Raw genomic sequence first — 18,337 nt, forward strand, 5'->3', positions numbered from 1 at the left:
CAGGAACACGACTTTGGGAGGCAGAAGTCACATGGACACATGGTTTCACTGAGCAGTCCCAGGAGAGCTGAATCTCAAGTTGTCAGTGGAGAAGGGGAGAAAGAGACAGCTCTCCTCCGGAGGACCCCAAGGGCCCCACTCCTGGAGGGAGGCATTGGGGTGGACCAGCACAAGTCTGTTGGATATCTGTTTAAGAACGAGGCAGATCCCGGGGGTCCCCTCCAGCAGACAACTGGCACTTTATTTTTGGAAGGTTTGGGTCTCTGGGACAAGGGGCACCTGATGCAGCTGAGAGCGGGAGCTTCGTACTAAAAAACGAAGAGTTCCCATCCAAGTGTAGAGACCCCCGTTCTTCGCCGATAGGCGCCCAGAGCGCGGCAGCCAGGTTACGACAGCCCGAACAAAGGGAGGAGGCTTCTCAGGAATCTTACCTGCCCAAGAAAAGAAATGTTCCCACTCTGACACCTGGGGGCAGGGGTGCTCATCGAAAGGCTCAGCCAGGGGCGCCTGGGTGGCTCACTCAGTTAAGCAGTTGACTCTTGATCTCAGGGTTGTGAGATCAAGGCTTAAGATTTGCTCTTTGCCTCTCCCCCACCTCTAAGAAAATTAAAAAATAAATAAATAAATAAGGCTCAGCCAGATCCCAGTACAGTCAGGGAGGTGTGTCTGCACATGATCTTTGTTTCTCATGCTTCTTTGACCCCACTGGGGGTTTTGGAGGTTCAACTTGGGATTCTTTTTCTTCTGGCTCTTTCTCTTCAGCCTCGGCTTCTTCTGGGGGAGAGGGAGGTGCCTTTTTTGAACGTCCAAACCAGCCTCTGAAAGCTGACCCAACAGAGCCCAGGAGGATTTTGGATGACGTGGAGAGTCCAGCTGCCCCTGAGGAAGAGACAGAGGGTGAGGACGGGCACATGCAGTGGCCAGTGGCCCCCACCCCCCTGGAGGTCTGAGGCCCGGGAACCTGGATTCCTCCTCTAGGTTCTGAAACCCCCAGGGCTCCACTTTGGGCAGAAGACGCTGGATGAAGTGAGAGACAGAGGACAGTCAGCCACAGACCCTGATTGTGACAGGTCCCCTCACCTTACCCAGGAGGCCACTGAGGCCCAGAGGGGAAGGGACCCTCCTAGGCCACCCAGGTGTCAGATCTGGGCGGGGCTGTACCCGGAGCCCTGGGCTCCTTCCCTTCTTCTCCCTCCCAGAGCTCCCTTAGCCCTCCACTCCTACCAGACCTCACTCAGAAGGAGCCAGAAAGAGGGCAGTCAGGGAGAGTCAAAGGACCGGGAATGCGGAGGGAGAGGACAGCCTGTCCCTCAGGCTTAGCCTCTGCTCCCCTTCCCCCGCTCCTCTCCCGCCCCTCCCCCCACCTGTCCCCCAACAAACCCACGGACTGCAGCGTGGCCACCAGGCTGCCGGCGGGGACCCCGCTCCCGTTGGCGTTGGCAGTCGCGGACATCATCTTGGCCGCTAGCGAAGCGGCGGTGATTCCGGCCCTGATGAAGCCCACGGCGCTCAGCACGACGGGCGGGGCCGCCACGGCCACTACTGCGGGGAAGAGGAGCTGGGTTGCCGCGTGGGCCCAGGGCAAGGGACCGCTCCGGAGCCCCTTGGCAGTTTCGGGGGCCTGTCTGCGCTGAGCATGCGGGAGACCGCTCGGAGGGGGTCCCAAGGCAAAGAAAAAAGTGGGGGATGTGGAGCCAGGTGGGGGCGAAGGTGTCACAGGAGGCCCAGGCAGGCCCCGTTTGGGTCTCTAGCTTGCTGCGCGACCCCGGGGACGTCACTGCCCCTCACTGGGCCTCTTTGTGTGTGTGTGTGTGTGTGTGTGTGTGTGTGTGTGTAAATGTGGGGTGCGAGATACACCATTGCAGTTTCCAGTAGTCACCCCACCCCCGACCCCGGTCAAAGGAAATCTCTACATGCTCCTTATACGGAAGGACTAGAGGAGCAGCCAGGTCCCGATCAGGTGTCCTCTTAAGGGCGAGTACTGTGAGCGGGGGGGGGGGGCTCTCCGGTCCTAAGGTCCACCCGGGCAGTCCCGGGAGCGGAGGGGTGGCGGGTCGCCCTCCCAGCTGGAGCAGCGCCACATCTCCGAAGTCCCCTCCCTGGCGACGGAGAGGATCCGGGCAACTCACCTCCTCCCAAGACAGCACCCGCCACCGCCCGTTCTGCGGAGCCGAAAAGGGGAGAGAGACAGAGAATGAGTCAACTAGTTAGTAAGTGGAGGGAGTGAGGGAAAGAAGCGACCCCTCTGGCCCGCCCTGGGTTGGGGACCGGGAAGCCTACGAGCCAATCCCCCCCGCCCCCCCCCCCCCCCCCCACCCCAAGCAAACCCGGGCACCGCCCTCCACCCCGCCCGCACCCCTCCACCCACCTCTCCTTGTCTGGGCTGGTCTGTCCCTCCAGCTCCTGACCCCACCCCTCTGCGGCCTCTCGGGCCCAGTGGTGATTTCCCTCTTGCTTGGTGGCTCCACCAAAATGAAAGAGAAAGGAGCCCTAGAGCATCTGAACCACAGAATTGTTTCCAACAAAAAAACAAAATGTGAAGAAAAAAACCAAAACAGATGACCGCTGAACAACATGGTTTTGAACTCCGTGGGTCCACGGAGTTTTTTTAAATAGTATAGCACTGTAAATATATTTTCTCTTCTAATGATTTTTTTAACAGCACTTTCTTTTCTCCAGCTTACTTTACTGTAAGAATACAGTGTATATATAATACATATAACACAAAATATGTGTGAATCGACTGTTTATGTGATTGGTAAGGCTTCTTCTGGTCAACAGGAGGCTAGTTTTGGGGGAGTCAAAAGTTGTAGGCAGATTTTCCACTGCGCAGGGGTTGGTACCCCTAACCACGCCCCCCCCAACGTTCAAGGGTCAACCACATTTAATTTCGTTTCCAGAAGGAGATACTGATACATTTTGGAGTATTTCCTTCCAGTCTACCTCACCACGGCCACCCCATTTCTGTCACTCTCTGAAGATGTAACCCCCTACCAAGTTCCAATCACATTGTGCACACTACCTTGCAAATACCTCATTTAACTGGTCATTTAAATTTCCCCAGGCTGCTTAATATTCTTCAACATTCTCTTTAAAGTCAAGTTTATTGAAATATAATTTACACATGGTAAAACTCAACCTTTCAGCGTACACATCTGTCAGTTTGGACAAATTTTACAGTCGTGGAACCACCAGCTCAGACATGGGACATTTTCAACACCATATCCCAGCCCCCCCCCTCCCGCCAGCCCCAGATTCTTGCAGGCTCCTTTGTAGTCAGTCTTCGCAGACCTCAGGCCCTGGCACCCGCTCATCTGGTTTCCATCCTACACATTTGCCTTTTCCAGAACTTGAATGTGTTTTGTACTTGTCATCAAATGGCTGTCCTTCGTATTAGCTCCCCTTTTAAGGGTTTAAATTCTTTCTAATTTTTGTTCTCATAAATTATCCTGGCTTGAAGTGCTTAGGTCACCATGCACAAATATTTTCTGATAATATGTTCCTAGAGGTGGAGTTGTTGGGTCAGAAACTATGCATTTCTTATGGCATTGATATTTATTGTTAGGTGCTTTCCAAAAATATTATATCTGTCTATACATCCCTCAAAAGTATGTAGGAAGATCTATTTTTTCCTACTCCTCACCAATGGTTAACTTTGTCATAAAAAAAGAAAAAAAAATCTTTGCTGATGAAAGGAGAAAAAGGGTGACTTATTTTAATTTATATTTCTTTTACCACTAATGAGGTGTGAAAATAAAAGGAAACGTCACTAAAATGGAGTGGGGAGACCAGGAGGGGGAGCTCTCCCACCGTACCATTCCTCAGTTGCAAACCCCCAACAAGAGACCTACTTTCCAAGTGGACACTGCTTTAGCTACTACTTTGCCTCTCCTGGAGAAGGAAGACTTTTTCAACCCCTCTGGCAATAGCCCAGCCAATGAGAGACTGTCATAACTCAGCCAATGAAGAGCCACTGTACTTTGAACTCCCAGTTTACTTCAATGGACTTTTTATTTCTATAACAGCCCTCCCAATTTCCGGTTCCCTCTGTAAGAGAGCTTGCTTCCCCTTTGTTCTCCAGATTTGCCTATGCTTTCTCCAAAGTTCTGTGTTGTGGATTGTCATTTTCTGCCATTTCTGAATAAGCCAATTTTTGCTGGTAAAATATCTGGCAGTTTATTTTTAAAGTTAACAGAGGCTAATTATTTGGGGGTTTATTAGTCTTATGCGATCCTTATGTTGTGAATTATCTTCCCACATTCTGGATTTTTTTTTCCATTGAGGTTTTTTTTTTTTCCTTATAGATATATAGGAATAATATATTAACTCTCTTAATCCATTCTCACAGATGTTGCAGAATTTTGTGTCCAGTTCATCCCTTTTTTTGACACAAAAACTGTTTTTTAAAAATGATTTTATTTATTTACTTGAGACAGAGCAAGACAGCACAGGCAGGGGGAGTGGCAGGCAGAGGGAAAGGGAGAAGCAGACTCCCCACTGAGCAGCAGGAAGCCTGATTGGGGCTCTACCCCAGGACCCTTGGGATCATGACCTGAGCCGAAGGCAGATGCTTAACCAACTGAGCCACCCAGGCAGCCTGACACAAGAACTTTTTAATACTCATATAAATTTGCCAATGTTTTATTTTTTTGTCTTTGTGTTCCTGTAAAGGTTGTTCCCATCGGCTATCAGATACATCACCTGCATTTTTTTTAAGTTTTTCTGGGGTTTCACTTTTTAAGATTTAACTCTTTAGGGGCGCCTAGCTGGCTCACCCAGTTAAAGTGACTGACTTTTTGTTTCAGCTCAGGTCGTGATCTCAGAGTCATGAAATTGAGTCCATGTCAGACTGTGCTTACAGCAGAGTCCGCTTGGGACTCTCTCTCCCTCTCTTTCTGCCCCTCCTCACTGCTTCTCTCTCTTGCTTTCAAATAAATAAATAAATCTTTAAAAAAAATGAAATTAACTTTTTAATCAGTCTAGAATCCAGTTTGGTACCTATAGGGTGCTTTGCATACCTATATATGTCTTAGTTATTCCAACATCATTTATTAAATCATCTTTCTTTTCCTCTTTGATTTGAAATTCTATCTTTATATTCAAAATGCACATACTGACATATATACCAGTATAAGCGTTTTGGAGTTTCTCTTCTTTGCTAATGAACTCTCTCTTTTGGCAACACGATCACACTGTTTTAATGTTTATATATTTATATTTGATTTAATATCTGCTCATTTTGATTTAGGTTTTAAAAAATATTCTGGCTCTTCCTATAATTCTTCAGATGAACCTTAAAAATATTTTTTTCAATTTCCAAAAAAATCTTTCCTATTGATTGAAACTGAGCTAAGTGTTTAAATAAATATTCAGGGAGAAAAGCTTTACAGAAACTCCTCTTTACATCCAGGAACATGATAAGTCTTTTCACTTATTCCAGTTTTTTAAAAAATATTCCCTAATAAAATTTTGTAGTGGTTTTTATATAAGGACTAGATATTTCTAAATAAGCTTTATTTATTTTTTTAAAAGATTTTATTTATTTATTTGACAGAGAGAGAGAGAGAACACAGCAGGGGGAGCAGCAGACTCCCTGCTGAGCAGGGAACTCAGCTCGGCTCAGGGCTCGATCCCAGAACCCTGGGATCGTGACCTGGGCCAAAGGCAGCCGCTTAACCAACTGAGCCACCCAGGCACCCCAAAATAAGCTTTATTTTTAAAGGAAGTTTTAGATTTACAGAAAATTTGCAGAGATAGTACAGAGAGTTCAAACATACCCCACACTCAGTATCCCCGTCATTGATAACTTATATTAGTAGGGTACCTTTGTTAGAATTAATGAGCCTGTGTTGGTATATTATTGTGAATTAAAGTCCCTACTTTATTCAGACTTCCTTAGTCTTAACCTAATGTTGTTATGTTCCAGGATCCCATCCGGCTCTTCATGGCTGTGACAGTTCCTCAGACTTTACTTTTTTTTTTTTGATGACCGATGTGGGGCTCGATCCCAGGACCCTGGGACCATGACCTGAGCCGAAGGCAGACGCTTAACCAAGTTTTGAGGAGTACCAGTCAGGTGTTTTGGAGAATGTTCCTTCGCTAGGATTTGTGTGAATTTTCCCCCTTGTGATCAGATTAGAGTTAGCGGTTTGGGGGAGGAAGACCACAGAGGTGAAGCGCCATCCTCATCACATCATGTCAAAGTACATGCTAGCAACACGACTTGCCACGGTTGAGGTCGACCTTGAGCACCTGGCTGAGTAAGTGTGTGTCAGGTTTCTCCACTGTGAAATCACTGCTACCCATTCCTTTCCATACCGTCCTCTTGGGAAGAAAGTCAGGGCACCCACACTTAAAGACTGGGGAGTTACACTCCACCTCTCTGAGGCGGGAGTATCTTCATAAATTATTTGTAGTTCTTCTGCAGAGAAGATTTGTCTCTTCTTCCCATTTTATTAATTTAATCATTGTTTATATCAGTATGGACCCATTGATGTTTATTTTATACTTTGTTGCATAATACACAATACTCCTGCATAATGCATTGTTTAATTATATTCTTGCTCAAGTTTTTCCAGCTTTGGCCACTGGCAGTCTTCCCACTGGCTCCTGTATCTCTCTGACACACTCCATCGCTGTGGAGTACATGCACGTGTGTGTGTGCGCGCCTGAGTGTGTGTGTGTTTAGCGCCTCATTACTTTCGGGCACTACAAGATGCTCCAGGCTCATTTTGAATATTTCTTGTCTCAATCCTAGTATTGGAGTCCTGGTGTTTTTTTGTTTTTTTGTTTTTTGTTTTTTTATTGGAGCGTGGTATTAGCAACACCTGCAAGTTAGGTGTGCTCATTGCTACTGGGGTATCATTACTCCTAGGCCCTCTTAGTTACAGAGCAAAGAAGCAAAGAAATGTATGTGTGTACACTAATCCACCTATTCATATTTGTTTGTAACCACCTGTATCTATATTGAGCTAAACCTGAGTTCACACTGATACCTCAAACCCCGATGCATTACCACATGGATCATTCTTGCCTCCTCTCCTTTCTTATCTGTTAACTCCCACTCCAGTAGGGATAAACGTTGCTCCTTCCTTCCATCATCCACTTATTTAATTGCTCAGTTTCACTATACAAGAGCAGTATCAGGGCTGTTGATCGCGGACTACATATTTTTTATGAAATTTAAAAATACTTTCGAATGTTTGCTACTATCCTGAAATGAAACTCATAAATCATATCACCTGGTTGCATGCAATATATTGCCCACACTGCAATATGCAAGAGAAATAAAAGGAAGTTACTTATAATAAAATAGTGTGTATTTCAATATCTATGCGCTCAAGTGTTCCGGAACCTGAACTGGATCGCCCGATGGAAGAACCAAGCGGCACCCGGAGATCTTGGAGGATAAGGAGATTTATTTAACGCCAGCAGGCTCAGAAGAGAGCGGTCTCCAAAGGTCTGAGCCCCGAGCTCAAATAATGGAGACAATTTATTCACTTCTACTTCCGCATACTGGGCACTTTTGGCGCCTGCGCGAAGCGGGGGGCAGGGAGAAGAACCCGGATTGGTCGGGGTGGCGGGGGGGAGGGAGGAGAGCAGAGCAGGGAGAAGAACCCGGAGCAGCTCCGGGGCAAGGACTGGGGCTCTTGCTGCAGCGGTGGTCCATCTAAGGACACAGATTTTCCTTATTCCAAGCACTATTATAATAGAAAAAATAATGAATAAGGTGCTTGCATCTATTTAAGTTTTGATTGGACATAATATTCAGCTGACCATTATGAACACTTTTGTATATTTGATAATTTGAAACAAATGCTTAAGAAATACATCTGCATATCTTTATCCATTGATCTATATGTAATCACGCATGTGACAGCTGCAAATACAGACTGAAGTAACATCGCTACCAGCAACATGCTTTTCCGAAATGGTATCATTCTGGCACAAGTGATAATGTGTGGGGGATTTGCCCCCACAGCACCAAATAAATCTCTAACACCAGCTGGGTGTCCTGCAATTGAACCCTGTTCTGACACTATCTACCCAGAGATAGTGTCAGATCCCACAGGTTAAGGGCTCAGTCCCACAAGATAGCCCTCCAGATGCCATTCACAAGTCCAGGTTGTTACTTTGTGTAATTGACGAATGGCTTATAAATCAGAGGTGCCCATGATCCCCCTCCTTGGGTTCCGATTAATTTTCTAGGGTAGCTTACAGGACTCTGGAAACCAGTTTACTTACTAAATTGCCAGTTTATTACAAAAGAATTTCAGGGCGCCTGGGTGGCTCAGATGGTTAAGCATCTGCCTTCGGCTCAGGTCATGATCCCAGGGTGCTGGGATCGAGTCCCACATCGGGCTCCCTGCTCCTTGGGAGCCTGCTTCTCCCTCTGCTTCTCTCTCTCTCCCTCTGTCTCTCATGAATAAATAAATAAAATCTAAAAAAAAAAAAAAAGAGTCACCTGGGTGGCTCAGTCGTTGGGCATCTGCCTTAGGCTCAGGTCATGATTGCAGGGTCCTGGGATCAAGCCCCACATCGGGCTCCCGGCTCGGCAGGAGGCCTGCTTCTCCCTCTCCCCCTGCTTGTGTTCCCTCTCTCGCTGTGTCTCTCTGTCAAATAAATAAAATCTTAAAACAAAACAAAACAAAACAAAAACCAAAAAGAGATTCAAAGATATGAATCAACTGCCAGGTCAAGAGATTACATTGGGCAAGGTCCCCACCCAAGGAGCTTCTGTCCTCATGGAGTTTGGGGCTGACTCGGCGGCAGGTGAAAGCATTCTGGCCCATCAATCTGGAAGCTCTCTGAACCTTCTCCTTTTGGGTTTTTATAAAGGCTTCATTACTTAGGCACGATTGATTAAGTCATTGACCACTGGTAACTGATGGAACTTCTAGCCCATCACCATTCCCTGGAAACGAGGGTGTGGGGCTAAAAGTTCCAATCTTGTATTCCATTGTTGGTTCCTTTGATCCCAGTGTCCTCACCTTCGGGGGGTTTCCAAAAGTCACCATGTTAACAAAAGCTTAGTAGTGTTTGAAAGGGTTTTTTTTTTTATGACTAACAAGACACACACTTCACCTTCATGGCTCTGAAGTAACTTCAGGAATTGAGGACAAGAGACCAAATATTATGACAAAGGATGTTCCCATCACGCTCATTGCTCAGGAAATTCCAGGAGTTTGGGGAAATATGAGTCAGGAAACTTATTCTAAGACCAAAATATATATATAGTATAAAGCACAAATGTCACAAATGGTGACTAACTCTGGGTAAAGTTCAGGACAAATCAAAGTACAATCTCTCCCTGATTTGCAAGATAATTGAAATTACTGGAAAGTTCAAATTATGTTAAAACTATGCAAAAAACAGTTACATGTAAAATTTGGTGACATTCTAGGCCCAGATACTTATGAGTTTTTTGCTTACATGAAGGGACTTTTGAAAATTCTACAGGGTAACTTTCAAGTGTGTGAGACAATCCTGCGTGATTCTGATGTCAGGCATCCCTGGCCCCTATATACTAAATATTGGTAACATACCTCCGTCATTGGGACTACTTAAAAAAAAAAATCAAATTTCCAAAATATCCCCTAGGGGGCAATACCATCCTGTTAAAAACTGTCCTCTTAGGCGGTAACTTAATAAACCTAGGGATTCAGGGATGTTTATAATTAAAGAAAAAAATAAAGCAAACCAAAAATCTTATTTTTGGCATTAATTTTAAGAATGATTTGTGCAAGTTAAGTATTTAACATGTGCACAAGAACTTGGTATATGTGACAGATTAGAATTATGATTCCAATTTTATTGGTATACTTCAGTAAGAACTTAATCTTGTGATTACAAAGTTGAAAAGGATTCTATTTTTCAACCAATTTTGAAAATAAGTATTGTTTAAGAATACTGGAAATTAAAAATTCTATAAGCTTATTTTATTAGATTTATAGGATTCACCGATGTTCCCAGGAAGGTTTTGCTTGTTAGAAACAAAGTTTCTTTTAAAGGAAATTGACTATATAGGCTAAAAAACAAGACAACAGGTCCCAAATGGAGTCACTTATGCTAAGCCCCACAACACCCAACTGAGATTTAACTTAATTATAGTTTTGTTCTCCCAGAAATGGAATCTTAAATCAGTCAGTCGGGAAGTGCCTGTTAACACTAGTTGAGTCATCTGCTTGATAGACCCATGCTATTTCCTAAAGCCAAAGTAACTTTGTGGTAACCAACCTGCTTTTTTGCCTAGTATAACTTGTTCCCGTGCCCCTCTGCCTATAAAAGTGTATCATTTTTGTACAGCTCCGCAGAGCTCCTTTCTATCTCCTAGATTGGGTGTTGCACAGTTTGAATCAATTCTTGCTCAAATAAACACTTACAATTTTTAATATGCCTCAGTTTGTCTTTATATACACACACACAAAATTAGAAAGAAAATTGGTTATGTTAAAATATATGCAGCCTAAAAGTATTTAGGGGAATTTGATTAAGTTGCAAAGTCCTCTTAGATTTATAAGTAGAATATTAAGTTTTTAATTAAACCTAAATACTTAAGGAATGTTAGCTTTTAATTTTTTTTCAATAAATTGAAGATAAACTTAAAAACTCAAGCCACAAATAGCCTTTGTTGTTCCTTGAACCTGCTTCCAAAGAAAACCTAACTCACATGTGTAGCAGCTACCTTCCCTGTCTTCCCTGAGCCTTTACTGATTTCCTCCAAATCGCAGATAAAGACAGTAAACTTAAACCAAACACAAGCAAGCATTTAATCATTAAGGGAAAAGATGACTAATTTGAATACATGTTTTTTTTTTTTTAAGAGAGAGAGAGAGTGTGAACATGCGAGTGGGGTGGGGCAGAGGGAGAGGGAGAGAGAGAAACAGAGCAGGCTCCATGCTCAGTGTGGAGCCTGAGACAGGGCTCGATCTCATGACCCTGAGATCATGGCCTGACCCGAAATGAAGAGTCAGATGCTCAACTGACTGAGCCACCCAGGCACCTATTAACTTGAATACATTAAAATTAAGAAGCGCTATTCAACATAAATCACCAAGAAAAGAGAGAAAAGCCAAGCCACACAATGGGAGAAAATATTTGCCATACATATAAGAAACAAACAGTTGATAACCAGAACATATAAATTATTCCTACAAAAGAATAGAAAGACTTCGATGAAAAATTCTAAGCAATTTAGGAATAAAAGGAAACTTCCACAATCTTACAAAAGTTTTCCATGAAGAAAATCAACAACAAATATAATCTTTCATGCTTATGTTTTGAGTGCATTCCCCCTTTTGATTGGGAGGAGGCAGGGATGTGGATTTCCACCACTTCCTTCCAGTATTGTGCTGGAGGTCCTACCCTGCACAAGGAAGAAAGTGGGGGTGCGTGGGGAGAAAGGCACAAAGATTGGAAAGGAATCGGTAAAATTTTCTTCATGTACAACATTCTTGTTTATGTAGAAAGTCCTAAGGAATCCACAAAAAGCCCTGCGAAACTAACAAGTGAACTCAACAATATTGCCAAATCGATTGTCTTTATAAATGTTAGGAACATAAGTCAAAATGACACTTTGTAACATCAAAGGGGTTTCATCAAAACCGGAAACCACAGGAATGTATTATCAACGATGCACAAGACAAGTACATCGAAACCAGAAAATATTGAAGAGAGAAATTAAAGGGGACTTCCACTCGCCCAAAATGGAGAGATTAACCATACCTGTGGGTTGGAAGACTGAATTTTAAGTTGCCAATATTTCACACACTGACCTATAGAGTCCGTGCCATCCATCAACTCCACTTCCAGGTGTTTACTCAAGAGAAAAGCAGACATCTGTCCCCACTTACAGACTTGCACACAATGTCCCAAATAACTTAATTCAGATTAGCACCCCCCCAAAAAAACCCAAAATGTACATTAACAAGTGAATTATACAAGCCATACATGGTCATTAGAACATTTAGACGTTCTAGATATGCAAAGTGGGGGGAAAAAAATCAAAGCCCTCTGGTTTCCTACCACTAACCCCTGTTCCTGTTTCTGATGCAGAGCTTTCTCCCCATTTTGCCTGCCTGCAATGTAGTCCTTAGGCCGGCCTCTACCTGAGGCCTCCTGCCTCCACTCTTCCGGAAATTAGATTGGGTTTGAGTCAATCATCCAACCCATAATCAAGTGAATGAATTTGCCCGGGAGGTGTCATCCTTCAAGAGATGTGGCAGTGCTGAGCTGAGATGGGTTGGGGGATTTCTGAGGTCCTGGGTGCTCGCCTCCAACAGCTACCTGCAGCCACCCCAGTCGGGCCTGCGGAGGTCACTGCTGAGGAGGGGATTTGGGGAGAGCCCTCACTTCTCAGGCGTTGGTTTGGAGCGCCCTCTTGTGGCAGCGCGTCGAACTGAAGCCCAGCGGCAGGTGGGCAGAAAAGCATGCCTAGGACATTCCCTGGGCTGGGGTGGAGACTTGTTCTGAGGGCTGGAACAGGCCTGTCATGAATCTCAAGCTGAACGGGCTGCAAAGGTAGCTCCCTTTCCTGGAGCAAACATTTGTACCGGGTGAGCAGAAATCTCTCAGGGACAAGTTTTCCAATACCTTCTTTTTAGGATGTCTCTCAACTCCCAGCCATGCCATGAAATGCTGTTTCTTCCTCCATCACAGGGTGGGCTCCTGGAATCCACGTTTGTGAACATGCTGTCACATCCTGGACCACAGCCATAGGACCTGGGTGGGCGCTTGGCAGATCTGGACCAAGCGGGGTTGTTTCCCTGGAAACTTGGAAGGAGAGCAATACAGAGACACTAAGTGGAGAGCTGGGTCTATAATAACGTGGGGAATGTGGGGCAGCTGTTTATTTAGTTCTACTTTGATATCTCCATGTGGGTTGAGTAAGAGAGAGAGCTGGAGAAACGGAGCAAACGTGCGGAAAGAAGCCAGAGAGAAAGAGAGAGAGAGAGAGAGAGAGAGAGAGCCCTCCCTGTGTTCTCCTTTCTAGAATCCCCTGAGGTCTGGCTGCAGCTAGCTTTTGGACCCTAAGATGCTTCTAGAACTTATTGGGTATGCTTCCTTATGTCTTAAGCTACCTGAAGTCCTACCACATCTGGTCTTGGTGCCTGTCTCTAGTGCTACTCATTCAGTCACTCATTCATTTCTTCATTCAGCAAGTAATTATTGACCATGTCTACATATCAAATAATACTGCTATAGAAACTGGGGAAAGAGCAGTGAACAAAAAAAAAAAAGTTTTTTTTTTTTTTTTTTTTTTTTTACTGTCATGTAGGAGAGATGAACATAAAAAAACAAACCCATAAGTACACAACACATCAGATGGTGTTAGGGCTATGAAGAAAAGTGAAGGAGTAAGAGGAACAGTGACTGTAGACAGAGCAGTCAATAAAGACTTCTCTGCTTAGGTGGGACTTAAGCGAAGACCTAAAGGAATTGAAGAAGTAGAGGGAGCCATGTAGCACCTTAAGGAAAAGCACTGGGTAGGGAGAACAGTAAGTGCAAAGGTCCTGGGGCAGGAGGTGTTTGAAGAACACCAAGGAAGTGACTTTGACTAATGGAGTGAATGAGGGTTGAAGATGAGGTCAGAAGGGTGGAGGAATCTTGGGATAGGCTGTTTGGGTGTTGCCGGGTGGCGGCATGGGGTGTTGCAGGGTGGGCATTTGGGAGGACTTTGGCTCTTGCTCTCAGATAGGGAACAATTGGAGGGTTTTCAGTACATGTTATGATCCTACCACATTTTTTTAAGTTAATAATCAGACATTGGTGTTTATTTTGGGAGTCTGGGGAGATCCATTCAAGATTCTGGAACTGCAAAAGCACCCATAGGCCTGGTGGGTAACACCCCCTGATAGGTGCAGGTCTGGGTCCTTGGCGGCAAATTGGGATGTATTTGTAGGAAGAATGAGGGCTCATCCCAAAATGGGCTGGATTTGGCTCTTGGCCATGTGATCTCTAGGCTTTTGCCCATTTGATTTGTTCTCTTTTAGGGGCTTCTATCTTTTTTCTCCCATGAGACAGAGCTCAAGGATGGGCCAGGTCTGATCTCCTCTTGCTTAGGAGGAGAGATCCCTCCCCCTGGCCAGCCCTCCCTCAATGGCTAAGGGGGATGAGGGGTTATGGGGAGGGGAGCCTGTGTCGACGTGGAGTTCATTTACTTACTCAGCAACTCTTTATTTACGTATTCTACATGTCAAATCCTGTCCCCAAAGTGACATTAATGGAGACTTTATCAACAGCCTTTCCCTGAGCAGCGGGGCAAAATACCATACATGCTGGGGGTAAGGGGGCCCTGAATCTCCCATCTTCACTGATGCCCCATTCCCCCGCCTCCACTCTATGAAAGATGCTGTCACGGGAAGATGAATGCCAAGACCACAAGGCTCATTTGCACAATGTTGGAACGGTTCCTTTTGAAGTATCTGTAATCTCACTATATAACTCCTCCCCTCGGGGCTTCAAAGAAGTCTTTCTAAGTCTTGTTACCTGATACCTAGGACTTGCATGGTGAGACCACGCCTCCGGGAAAAATTTTGAAACCCTTTTTAACAATTCTGCTAGGTCATCTTTACAGGAAACCAGGCACCCTAAACCAGCGTTGACTGGGGGAGTCCCCCAGTGCTCTGTAGTACGCGAAAAACAAGGGCACCCCTTGGGATGAGCCGCTTTTCCTGGGCTCAAGCACCAAGGGTCCCCTCAGTGCTGATCCTGTGCTGTCATTCGGCCGGGGGCGGGGTGGTGGGATGGTGGATTCGTCTCCTAGGGCTGCCTTTACAAGTGGCTACAAACTGCACAGCTTTAAAAAGAAACTATTTTCCGATTGACTTATTTCGCTCAGCATAATAACCTCTGGTTCCATCCACGTCATTGCAAATGGCAAGATTTCATTTTTCTGATGGCTGAGTAATATTCCATTGTGTATATACACCACATCTTCTTTATCCATTCATCTGTCGGTGGACATCTGGGGTCTTTCCATAGCTTGGTTATTGTGGACATCGCTGCTATAAACATTGGGGTGCAGGTGTCCCTCAAATCACTATGTTTGTATCCTTTGAGTAAATACCTAGTAATGCAATTGCTGAGTGGTAGGGTCGCTCTATTTATGATTTCGCTCATAGGTGGAGTTTAAGAAACAAAACAGGATCACAGGGGAAGGGAGGGCAAAATAAAATAAGACGAAATCAGAGAGGGGACAAACCGTAAGAGACTCTTAACCATAGGAAACAAACAGTGTTGCTGGAGGGGAACGGGGTGGGGGGGATGGGGTAACTGGATGTTGGACATTAAGGAGGGCACGTGATGTGATGCGCAGTGGGTGTTGTATGCAACTGATGAATCACTGAACTCTACCTCTGAAACTAATAATACACTATATGGTAATTAATTGAATTTCGATTTTAAAAAAATCTATTTTCTTACAGTCCCAGGAGCTAAAAGCTTGAAATCGTGGTATCGGCAGGGCCACGCTCCTTCCAAAGGTTCCAGGGCAGGACCTTCCTTCTTCTTCCAGCTTATGGTGGCTCCAGATGTCCTTGGCTGGTGGCTTCATCCCTGATCTCTGCTTTCATCTTCCCATGGTCTCCTGTTTCTGTTTTCTCTGCTCTGTCTTTTATAAGGACACTTATTATTGCATTTAGGACACACCTGGATTATCCAGGATGATCTCCTCTGGAGATCCTTAACTCAACTACTTTGGAGGTAGTTTTGTGTTTTTGTTTTTACGAAATGAGATTAGAGTCACAAATTCAGTGGGCAAGTACCCCACGCCCTAAGGTTCCCTAATGCAACCACTCGGGGTTATGGTGTGATGCTCAATTTTATGTGCCAACTTGACTGGTCTAAGGGATGCCCAGGTAGCTGGTAAAGCACTATTTCTGGGTGTGTCTGTGAAAGTGTCTCTGGGAGAGATTGGCGTTTAAATCAGGAGACCGAGGAGAGAAGGTGGCTCTCACCCGTGTGAGTGGGCATCTTGCAATCTGCCGAGGTCTTGAATACAGCAAAGCTGAGACCTCCACCTACTCATGCCCCTGGACCTGGGTGGTCCCGGGTCTCGGGCCTTTGGAATCAGACTAAATCATACCACCTCCTGGGTCTCCAGCTTGTAGATGGTAGATCCTGGGTCTTCGTGGCTTCCATCCTCACGTGAGCCAATTCCTATCATACATCTTCTCATCTATATATTTAGGGATGTATCCTATTGGTTCTGTGTCTCTGGAAAAGGCTGACTAATACACCCTGTCTAGTTATTTGACTGTTCCTGCTCTCTCAAGTTCCTGCCTCCTAAAAGCTGGCAGCTGTCTTGTTCCTGCCATAGGAGATGGGCTCTCCCTTGCTGCTTTGGTCCCGTCCAGCCTTCCAAAGCTGGGCTGGTGTCTCAGTACAGTGTAACTTCTGATCCCTGATCCTTGCTCACCTCCGGCGCAGCTCAGGTCCTTGCGGATCCATGCGGTCCCGCGAGCTCCCAGCTCTGCGGTTCCTCTCCTGCATCTCTGAGACTCCACTCCTCTGGGCTTGGTCTGACCCTGGTTCTCGGGATCCCGTGCAGCTGTTCCGACCGGGCTATGTGACACCCAAGGACGTTCTCACCATGTGCACCTGTAGCTGAGCGCAGCCCACAGGCCACGCCAGTCTTTGGCTGCAAAGAGTGCACACGGTAGACGAAATTCTCACCTCTTCTCTCGGTCCTGGTCTCCTTTTCTCCCTCCTTATTTCTTTTCCTCCCGTTCTAGTTTTTCGACTCTATCACATGCTGGGTTTGGTTCGCTACAGCCTCCAGAATGCTGCAGAATAAAGCCGTCCCTGACTACGGGGTCTTAAAACAACAATCTTTTTTTTTTTTTCCTTGTGGGCAGCCTGGGCAGTTCTGTTAATTTAGGGTTGGCTGGGCGGGGTGATTGCCTCAAGCTGTGACAGCAGCAGCTTTGCTTTTCACCGATGGCTGCGGGTTAGAAGGGACAGCTTGGATCCACGTCCTTCCTGGAGTCCAGTTTGATGGGGCGGCAGCTACCCACAGGAAGTTCTTCTTAGGGGAATGGCAGAAACTCCTGAGGCCCCATAAGACCTGCGCTTGCAAACGCTGACTGGCACTTCTATGCCCTTCCATTGACCGAAGCGAGTCACACAGTGACTCAAGCCCCGCCTCAAGGAGTATGGAATTACTCTGCCTAAAAGGAGGCCGTGGCGAGGCTGTGGATGCAGGGCGGGCTGAAGAATCGGGGCCCGTCATTCAATCTTACACCTGGTCAGTGCTCCTCAGTACGAACTGTTCATCCCATGCGTTGACTTGTACATTCTCTAGGTTTTGAATGTGCACCCAGGCGAATTTGAAACTAGCGTCTGCGAGGACTTTACCTTGATTTCCTCAAGGGATTGCTGTTGGCTGCAGAAGGCACAGGGGGCCGATCTGCCTGTGGTACTTGACAAAGATAGAAGAGCTCTTTCTGAAAAATAACAAAAACTGGAAAACCTCCGCCAGCCATGACGTGGGGATTTTAAGATCCGGGTCTGGGGCTCCATCACTGGGGACCCGAAACATCCATTAGCAAGGCCATTAGCATGCGGCGGCCAGGGCTGAGGCCAAGGACCAGAGCAAAGCTTTCGATTCCTCTGCAAGACTGCAGGGAAAGGACTAACAGGAGGCCTTGTGCCAAGAGCGGGCCACACATTATCTCATTTAATGCTGGCCGCGGCCCTGGAAAGTGGTGTTTTTAAACCCACGAAATGGAGAACTTACATCTGTGCAATTATAATGCCTCTCCCTGGGTAATCACTTGAATGGAATTTTGTTGAGTGTGATGCAGTCCATTTCCCAGCATCGCTGGAAAATTTTGAAACACAGGTCAAGTACCCTCACCTTCAAGTTATATCAGGAAGCTTGCTCAATAGAAAATCCGGTGTCACAAGAATAGCTCCATTACGTGAGCAGGCAAATGCCTCAGAGACAGCCTGCGAGACCTCCTCATCTGCCCCCTCGGCAGCCTGGAGGATGCGGCTGCTCTGTGCTTCCCTCATTCATTTGCTGATGCCAGTCTTGGGTCTCTAGGTACCATGCGTGGGGCGGTCTCTGGTCTGGAAGCAGGCTGAGCACCGCCTCCTGCCCCCAGCCCTCCTGGAGGAACGGGAGACCCTCATGGCCCCGAGGCTTGGGACATCTCTTTCCAGCGGTGTAGGTTGTCACCTTTGGTCATCTGCAAGCCAAGCGAGGGCTGTCCACTCTTCAGCTGCCTTTGGTCAACAGCTCACTTGAAAGTCCATGTCAAGAGGCTTTGGTGGCTGGGGTGGAGGTGACAGAGGGCAGGCAGAAGGAAGCACCGAACTATTTCCTGCTCGTCTC

General features: G+C 46.1%; 1 protein-coding gene across 1 annotated transcript; it reads right to left on the minus strand.

Moving 5' to 3' along the window:
- Nucleotides 1–647: 647 nt before the first annotated feature.
- LOC112821835 (interferon alpha-inducible protein 27-like protein 2) lies at nucleotides 648–16,449 on the minus strand. The gene is made up of 4 exons (XM_073895985.1): nucleotides 16,418–16,449; nucleotides 2,130–2,194; nucleotides 1,381–1,542; nucleotides 648–879 (listed from the first exon to the last, which is right to left on the minus strand). Exons 1-4 carry the CDS (start codon nucleotides 16,447–16,449, stop codon nucleotides 653–655), a joined length of 486 nt encoding a protein of 161 aa, XP_073752086.1. The 3' UTR covers nucleotides 648–652.
- Nucleotides 16,450–18,337: the final 1,888 nt, after the last annotated feature.

The sequence above is a fragment of the Callorhinus ursinus genome, unplaced genomic scaffold, assembly GCF_003265705.2.
Source record: "Callorhinus ursinus isolate GAN/ISIS: 27379988/994484 unplaced genomic scaffold, GSC_fseal_2.0 scaffold8, whole genome shotgun sequence".
Taxonomy (NCBI): Eukaryota; Metazoa; Chordata; class Mammalia; order Carnivora; family Otariidae; genus Callorhinus; species Callorhinus ursinus.